At 40.9% G+C, this 9,833-nt stretch overlaps 1 protein-coding gene across 1 annotated transcript; it reads left to right on the top strand.

Annotated features, from left to right (window-relative positions):
- Window positions 1–3,670: 3,670 nt before the first annotated feature.
- On the top strand, window positions 3,671–8,089 carry LOC102995054 (ubiquitin-conjugating enzyme E2 variant 1-like). Its single transcript, XM_055081909.1, is given in 3 exon segments — window positions 3,671–3,767; window positions 7,553–7,836; window positions 7,838–8,089. Coding segments are annotated over 3 exon segments (633 nt in total).
- Window positions 8,090–9,833: the final 1,744 nt, after the last annotated feature.

Raw genomic sequence — 9,833 nt, 5'->3', positions numbered from 1 at the left:
TGGCCTCTCCCGCTGCGGAGCACAGGCTCCGGACGCGCAGGCCCAGCGGCCATGGCTCACGGGCCCAGCCGCTCTGTGGCATGTGGGATCTTCCCGGACCAGGGCACGAACCCGTGTCCCCTGCATCGGCAGGCGGACTCTCAACCACTGCGCCACCAGGGAAGCCCTACTGTTGAGTTTTGAGAGTTTTAATATATTGTAGATAGTAATCCTGTGGGCAGAGATGTGGTTTGGTTACAACTATTTTCTTTCAGTCTGTAGCTTGTGTTTTCATCCACTTAACAGAGTATTTTTATTTTTTAAAAGTTTCTAAATTTGATGAAATCTGTTATTAGTATTTTCTTTAATGAATTTCTTTAATGGATTGTCCTTGAGCATGTCAAGTCTAGGAACTCTTTGCTTAGCCTTAGATCCCAAAGGCTTTCTCCTTTGTTTTTTCTAAAAGTTTTATAGTTTTAAATTTTATATTTAAATTTGTAATCCATTTTGAGTTAATTTTTGTATATGGTATGAGATTTAGGCTGAAGTTCATTTTATATATTTGCCTGTAGATGTCCAATTGCTCCAGCATCATTTGTTGAAAAGGTAACTTTTTCTCCATGTAATTGCTTTTGCATCTTTGTCAAAAATCAGTTGAGCAACCAGCATTTCCCACACTCTTTATATAATAGCTCTAAGCATTGTACTTAAATCATCGTTAAAAACTTTGCAAAAATGTGTTAGCTTTAGTGTTCTTTAAAAAATAATTATTTCATCTTTCCTGATCATAAACTTACTCACCAAAGTATAATAGCCAAATGCTTTGATTAAATGAAGCTTAAAATCAAGTGTAATATCCATGACTCTGTAAAAAAAAGTCTTAGTTTTGCCTCAATATTTATTTCCATCTTAGATAGTCAATAATCACATTTCTTCTGCAGTGACTTCTTATACTAAAATAAATGACCTAAGGATGCCTTATTGCTGACATAGATCAGTGTTAATTGCTAATGAAATAACTCCTTTTTAAGTAACTCCAAATAAATCTGCTGATCCATAAAAGATTCATCTTAAAGGAATCCAATTCATTTTCTGCCTCTACCACTTCCATGGACATGAAACATCTTTTATATTCTACCTTGTTTCAGCCATTCAGCTACTCTCTCCATCCAAAGAGTAGCACCTGGCTTGTAACAGTCTGTTCTAACTGGGAGAGATGATACATTTAGTAAGATGTCATGACCACAATATGAAGGACAGACCCCTCTCAAAAGAAAAATGATATTCAAGAATGTCCTCTGGTGTAAAAATTAATTCCAGGAAACAAGGGTTTGCTCCATTTCAAAGATCAGAAAGGCAGTGCTGAAAAAGAATTCCAAAGACAAACAAAAGCCATGACTTAAGCTTCATTCCTGGGAATTAATTCCCTGTGTCATTTTGTATCTGGGGCAACAGAGGATGGTGTAGTACTTTAGCAAAAGCAAAATGCAACACCTCAGCAGATGTCTTCATAGCCGGAATCTCTTCAGGTCAAGAGCACCATCCTATCTTGTATACCTTTGTAGGATAGTCCTTTCCAGGTAGATAATAGTAAGCTTGATGAATTTTTACACCCATGAAACCAGCACCTGACATCAAGATATAGAACATATCCAGCACTCCAGGAAACTCCCTTGTGCCCTCTCCTAGCTAATACTCCCATTCAGAGTATGGCTTGGAAATGGAGGCCATGCCTTTTTTCTGGGTCTGCAGACAATGACAGAATATGTGTAGGAAAAAAAAAAGACATATGTCTGGAAAAAATTATGAAATAATGTATATATAGACATTTTTTCCTAAATCTCAGGAAAAAAAATGATGCCTATTTTTTTGTTCAGCAAAATGTTTCCAGCATTGGATAAATCTAATAGTTATTTACATGGTTGCTTTTAAGGAGTTGTGTAAGTTGTGATGGCTATTGATTGTTTTTAAGTTGTTAACTTGTGTATTTATGAGTAGAAAATTATGAGTTATATGACTGAGTATTCAACTCAAAATGTGGGTCATGAGATGTTGCTGCTTCCATGTGGCACTGTACAATAAAAAGAGATGATACTAAATCTACCTTTAAGCATCACTTGTTCCTGAGCAGAGCACTGAAAATATATTGCCCATGTAGAAGCTCCAGAAATATGACCTGATGACTCAGAAAAGCTTTCATTCTCTGGGACCAAGTTTGCACACTTTGAAATGAGCCTGTCTGGAAGTGTTGATTCAACAGGGCATTTTGACAATTTTGCATAATCTTTTTATTTCTATTTTTAAAAAATATTTTAATAAGCAAACAGATCTTAAGGGTAAAGCTTGATGGATTTTTACCCCCTGAAACCAGCACCTGACATCAAGATATAGAACATATCCAGCACTCCAGGAAGCTCCCTTGTGCCCTCTCCTAGCTAATACTCCCAAAAGTTTTGGCTGTTTTTGAACTTGATATGAAAGGAATTATACAGTTTGTCCTCTTTTGTGTTTGACTTTCTTTTGCTCAATACTATGTAAGTGAGTTTCATCCATGCATTTGCATATATCGGTAGTGTATTCTTTTTATTGCTGAGTTATATCCCATTGTATGAATATATCATATGCATTTATCCATTCATCCATGGTTGCACATTTGTGTCGTTCTCAGGTTTTGGCTGGGAAGATCATTTTTTGTCCATGCATTTTGGTACATGTATACACATTTATGGTTGTGTATGTGGCCAAGAGTGGAATTACTGGATCCTAGGGTATTTGTATTTTAGCCTTGCCAATTGCTGTTAGACATTTTTCCACAGTGGTTTTACCAATTTATTTCCAACCAGCAGTGTGAAAGAATTCCAGTTACTCTACATCCTTGCCAACACTTGGCATTGTCAGTCCTTTTAATTTTAACTATTCTGGTGATATCTCATTGAGGTTTGCAGTTGCAATTCTGATGACTAGTAATATTGAGCAACTTTTCATATGCTAATAAATCTGTGTTGGATGTAAATCTTTTAATATAAAAAGTACCATAAAGTAGATGTTTTTATTTTTCTTCTAGATCTTAGATAAAAACAGCTGTCAACTCACAAAATTTCGTAAAACTATTCATTATTATCCCAAATTAATAAACTTGAAGAAAAGAAACCAGAATCACATTTTAAAAAGCCACAGGTCAGTGATAAGAAAGTACTATAACTGCCAAGTTTCATCTCAGGTAGCTTTTCTCTTTTTGTTTTTTATTCTGTGCTAATGTTAGAAAGTCCAGGGTATAATGTCTGTCACAAATAATCAGAGAGGTACATTATCACACTACGTATATCAGTTATATCTCAAAAGGTGATAACTATTAGAGCAGTGTAAGGGTTTGGAGTTTAGGATAAAATTTCATAAGATGCCAATGTTAAGTGGCATTTTATTTGACACATGTGGGTATTTTATACTTTTATATTTCTGAGTACTGGATCATAACTGCATATGAATTACTCATAAATGTATAATATAGAGAACTATTTAGAGGCACATGGTACTATATATGAATATTCATCTAAAAAGCTCTTGATAGTTCATTAAGCTTCACAGTTTGTTGGAGGCACATAAATGGCAAAGACTACCCACATTTCTGAAAGCAAGAGACAGTCTCAGTGAGACTTAGGTCATAAATGAAGGAAGAACTCCATACTGTAGCATGAACATTGAATCAGTTGGTGATGTTGAAATCCTTATGGCAATTAATGTCACTGGAAGTTTGACTGAAAATACAGCCACCTCCACTACACCCGAAGGTCTGAATCTTACTGGGCCACTAATCACTTAACATTTGCCCACAAGTACTAACATTGTGTCACTGTTACTGGCTACATATATAGAAATAAGTGCAGCCAGTTTTGTGCTTGCTAAAGACTGAATGTTTGCATCCTCCCCAAATTCGTAGGTTGAAATCCTAATCCTCAGTATGATGGTATTTGGAAGTAGGGCCTTTGGAAGGTGATTAGGTCGTGAGGGTAGAACCCTCATGAATGGGATTAGTACCCTTATAAAAGAGATTCTAGAGGGATCCCTCATCCTTCTACCATTTGAGACAGCAAAATGGCTGTCTATGAGCCAAGAAATAGGCTCTCACAAGACAACGAATCTGCCAGAGCCTTGATCTGGGACTTTCCAGTCTCCAGAACTGTGAGAATAAATGTTGTTTAAACCACCCAGTGTATGGCATTCTGTTACAGCAGCCTGAATGGACTAAGAGAGTGCTTTTGCCTTAAATCAGATGAGTTTGGCTTTAGTTAATGCAACTGAATGATGATGATCAACAAGGTAAATTCTGGAGTCAGACTTCCGTATGAGTCCTGGGTGAATCACTCAAGAACCATGTGAGCCTCCTTTTCCTTCATTGTAATAAAGAAGCTGGTAAACAACTGTCTCTACCTTTTCGTAAAGTTGTAAAGATAATCTACATTAAATAAAACCACAAAATGAAAAATACTAGAGTAACAATACAAGACCTTGTTCTCATTAGACATTTTGGACATCTAAGAATACCTGTCCCCAAGAGAAAAATGCATAAAAAATAAAGTGGTATGTTAAGAAGTTCTTTAGATTGGCTATTGTTGGATGGTTGTTGGTGTTCGATGGATTTATGAGTTCCTTATACATAGTCTTGGGCCCACTTTTGTGTATTTTCAAAATTATCCAAAATATAAAGTTAAAGATGTTCATTAAAGTAAAATAGAATAGAAATAGAGGAAAATGCTGCAATTCAGTGGTTCTCAAAAGTGGTCCCTGAGACCAGCAGCATGAGCAGCTTTGTGGGATCTGGTATGAAATGCAAACCTTCAGGTCCCACCCTGAAAACTCAATCAGAAACTCTGAGGGTGGGACCCAGCAGTCTGTTTTTAAACATGCCCTCTAGGTGATTCTAATGAACCCTAAAATGTGAGAACCACTGATGTAGTGAAAATAATACTGGTCCAAGAGTTAAGAGATATGAATTGTAATTCACAATTAATTGGGTTTGTGATCTTGGACAAGCCACTTACCTTCTCTGAGCCTGCTTCCTCATCTCCAAATGAAGTCTGGATTGTGTGACCTTTTGGGCCCTCATCTCCAAGTGCAGTTAGAAAATATAATATCATTTCATAAACAGAAAATATTTCAGATTTCCCATTATAAAGGGCATTGGTGTTTGGATTTTACTATTAAGTCTAGATGACTTGGATTGATTTACTTGTGTTTTTAATGATTCTGCATTATATTTGATACAGAGTGAGAACTTATACTGTCTACAACTAAAATACATTTGAGAAATTTACATGTAAGCTCTGAGTTATAACTATTTATTAATAAAGTCTTAGTATGAATCTTAAAAGTGTTTTTAAAGGTGTTTTAAACACCAAAGCTTGTCAGATATTTCTGCAAGTCTGCCACATTCCTCTGTTTCATAAAAAGATGTTAAAAATGCACAGTGTCATGAAACTTGGGGCACTCTGAGTTATCCTTAGGGTGGGCAGAGAGGACATGAACTGAGGGGCAGAGGTTAGGAATAAATTCTATGAAGTCCCACCATCAATTGCCAGGACCCTTCTGGAGCTGAGCATTTGAAAATATAAGCTAAGTAATTAGGAACACGAGGCATGTTAGACTTGGAAGGGTATAAGCAAAGACCACATTCAGTAGCAGAGAGAGAAGCCAGGAGGTCTTTTTTTTTTTTTTTCCAGATGTGATCAAGCTACAAGGAGGAAGGCCAGAGCTTCCTTTGCTGTCATCCCATGTAACCCCCCAGATGCCGATAGCACTTCTTGAGACTTGAAGCCACCAGGGTAGCTCTCAGAATTGAAGGCTTGCTCCTTTCAATCATTATTAAAGAGCAAGTTAATGGGAAACCAAGAAAGCGTCATGTGACTGGGCCCTCAGGGTTCAGAGAACGTAATATCCAGGGCTGAGAAAAGGGGTCAGTCCTCAGTAACAATCCAGAGGAAGGCAATTCCTTCCCAGAGCGGTCTATTATTTGTAGATTTAGATTGCAGGGGGCTTGAGGAACAACATGGCAGTGAGTTTCCTGGGTTTTTTTTTTTTTTTTTATCACTTCCATACATCTTTGTGACAGGATGCTACAAAAGCTTCCAACCCACAACTGCCAACAAGCACAGATTAAAACAAATCAAAACAAAACAAAAACCTGCTTTCCCTAGCTAAAGGCCCAGAAAATGGGCAGCTTAACAACAGAATCCTTTTTGGTAATAGCTACCCTACTCCAGCGCAAAATAAATGGAACATTGGAAAAACTGTACCCCTTCCCCAAAATTCCACTGAAGCCAAGCATAAGCAGATCTTTCACTCTGCCACTCCCCCCTGCACCACAGAGAGGTGGCAGCCCTCTGATTCCCCTGCCCAGTGGAGTTGGCAGGGCTGAGGGGGGTGCTAGTCATCTATCCTCTGCCCAGCATAGGCAGGCTGTGCACAAATTCCCCTACAGGAAGGGTACTGGCGAAGCTGAGTGGAGTTCTGATCTTCCGTTCCCCCACCGGCCAGAAGCAGGCATTATTACCATTCTCCCTCCCCCGCAGGATGGTGTCAGTGGGCTCCAGCAATGAACAGACTCTCCACATCTTCCTGGAAGAAATAAGACTAAATGAGGTGGTATGAGGCAGAGCTAGTCTCCACTAGGCTTTGCAGTCCTTGCCCTGTGTCCGTGGAACACAATGGGGAGCAGATTCTCAACTCCCCCCACCACCAGCAATGAGGTAGATGAGGTGATGAGAGGTGGAGCCGGCAGACACTCTATTTCCCTCTCCTCATGGAGTGTCAGTGGGGTCCAGCTGGGAGCTGAGCTTCCACATTCACTCAGCATCAGCAAGGCAGTGAAAGTCAGTGTCACACATTTGCTGGGAAGATGTCAGCAGAGGGAAGGGCTGGCTGAAATTCCACCTCAACCGTCTGCAGTGAGGTGTAAGTGCTCTGTTCCTCTTTTGTAAGGGTGATGCTGGTCGGGTCCAGTGGGAAACTGAACATAACCCCCACCTGGACCTCATGCTACACCTCAACAGGTGTAATAAACTCCGATCTAAATCTCACACCTTATACCAAAAAAAAAAAAAATTCAAAATGTTCATGCATTTAAATGTAAAACTTAAAACTATAAAACCTTTATGAGAAAAGAAATACTAGGAGAAAATCTTTGGGATGAGGTCTAGGTGAACAGTTGTTAAACTTGATACCCAAAGCATAATCCATAAAAGGCAAAAATGATAAATTGGACCTCACTAAAAATATAAACTTTTGCTCTGCAAAAGACCCTGTGAAGAAGATGAAATACAAGCTTAAGACTTGGAGAAAATCTTTCTAAAGAAGAATATGACAAGGTAGTAGTATCCAGAACATATGAAGAACTCTTAAAACTCAGTGGAAACAACAAAGGAAAAATCCAATTAGGAACTGGGATAAAACATAAACAGACAGTTAACCAAAGATAATATTCAGATGACAAAGAAGCGTAAGAAAGATGTTTGACATCATTAGCCATTAGGGAAATGCAAATTAAAACCACTCTGAGATATCACTACATGTCTATTAGAATTCCTAAAATTAAAAAAAAAGATAGTGAAGGAGCGACAGCAACACAAGGTGGCAGCCACCACAGGCTCGCGACTAAAAGCCCCTCGCAATCTCCAACTGTTGGAAGAACTCAACGAAGGCCAGAAAGGAGTAGGAGATGGTACAATTATCTGGGGTCTAGAAGATGATGAAGACATGACACTTACAAGATGGACAGGGATGATAATTGAGCCCTCAAGAACAATTTATGAAAACCAAATATACAGCCTTAAAATAGAATGTGGAGCTAAATACCTAGAAGCACCCCCCCTTTGTAAGATTTGTAACAAAAATTAATATGAATGGAGTTAATAGTTCTAATGGAGTGGTGGACCCAAGAGCCAAATCAGTGCTAGCAGAATGGCAGAATTTATATAGCATCAAAGTTGTCCTGCAAGAGCTTCAGCGCCTAACGATGTCTAAAGATAAAATGAAACTCCCTCAGCTACCTGAAGGACAGTGTTACAGCAGTGAATCAAAAAGAAAAACCACCAGCCCTCCCTTACCCCCCATTTGATTTAAACAGTCTTCATTTTCCACAGTAGTAAATTTTCTAGATATGTCTTGTAGACCTCAAAGTACTGGAAAGGAAACTCCCATTCAAAGGCAGTTTATCTTAAGATACTGTAAATGTGATACTAATTTTTTTGTCCATTTGAAATATATAAGTTGTGCCATAACAAATCATCCTGTCGAGTGTAACCACTGTCCACATATGAACTTCTGGGATCAAGAAAGTGTATTTAAATCGATTCCCATCATAACCAGTGGGGCACATCTAACTCAACTGTGAAAAGACACATCACGTAATCATCTTGCTGCTGATTACATGGCCTGGGGTCTCTGTCTCTCCCCTTCCCCTCCCCCTGCCTCCTCCCTCTCTGCAACAGCCCTCCAGCTGGGGGTGGCTTCTTAGAGTAGATGTGAGGGTTTCAAGTCACAGCCTGTGGGACTCCTGCTGGGTGTGTGGGGGTGCTTCGTCTGCACGCCTGGGTTTCTTTAAGTCTTTTTTTTTTAACATCTTTATTGGAGTATAACTGTTTTACAATGGTGTGTTAGTTTCTGCTTTACAACAAAGGGAATCAGCTATACATATACATATGTTCCCATATATCTTCCCTCTTGCGTCTCCCTCAGTAACTTGAGTCCCTTGCCCTTGCTTTTCTTCTGCTTGCTACCTTCCCCCTACAGACAGAGAGATTGATTCTTTCCAGGTTGTAGGTCTTGGGGCGGGGGGGAGGAGGAGAGGGCCACGCTTGCTAGCAGGACCGCTCTCTTGAGAAAGCGGCTGATGCTTCTGTCTTTCCGGAGGGGGCACTTTTCGGACCAACGACGTGGGCCTCCTGGCTGGGAGTCTAGGCGCGCGAGGGCCGTGAGGATCACCTCCCCAGGACCTGGGAAAGGAGGCCTCCGGCTCGCGCAAGGTTGGCCGCGGTGGGGGAAGGGAGGGCAGAAGACTCTGATGAGGATGAAACAAAATGAACGTGTTCTCACAGTTTCCCCCAGGCCTCAGCAGGAGTCTGCAAAAGTGTAGTCCTATTTTGTAAAGAGGTGGAATTGTCTTTTTAAAAAATGTTTTCAACCCATCGGAGAGGCAAAGCCAGCTGCTTTCTCTCTCCGCCTCAGTACGACGGACAAACTGGGATGGTAAGCTGCCCGTTTGTCCCAAGGTGCGGAGGCAGTAAGCGAAGTACAGGGAGATGTTGGTCCCGGAGGCCTGTCCTGTTTGTCTTTGAAGGATGGACAAGCCAACGCCCAAACTAGCGGTCCATCCATTCAGTTCAGAAATAGATGCCACAGGCCAACCGGGACAACACGAAGCAGACAGGAGGACTGGTGGCTCTTCTGAATCCTTCCCGAGTTTCCCCCATTCTAACCAAGGGTCTGGGCTAAGTGTCCTTGGGACAGGGTGTCCTTTGCATTTCAAAGGCAAAGTGTCCTTTGCATTTCAAAGGTCTAAGGAGCCTCAGCTATGCACCCGGGAGCAGAGCCTTATGAAACCCCAGCAAGGGGACTGGCGTTAACCCAGAGGAGTGGGGCCGCTGAAGGATGCTCAGTGAGGTGCGGCATCCACAGGCGCGGGTTTTAGATGCTGTCGGTGGCCATGTGGGCGGGGGTGGCCAAGTCTGTGGGAAGGAAGACCGGGTGGAGGGGCTGCAGGAACCCAGCTCCGAGGGATGGTGGTGGCCTTACCAGGTGTAGCCGGAGAGCTGGGCGTGGGTTTTAGGCCTGTTAGGGATAGCCTGCCGCGGCTCGGAGGA

This window comes from Physeter macrocephalus, chromosome 21 (genome assembly GCF_002837175.3).
Source record: "Physeter macrocephalus isolate SW-GA chromosome 21, ASM283717v5, whole genome shotgun sequence".
NCBI lineage: Eukaryota > Metazoa > Chordata > Mammalia > Artiodactyla > Physeteridae > Physeter > Physeter macrocephalus.
This window is presented reverse-complemented; position numbering and strand designations above follow the sequence as displayed.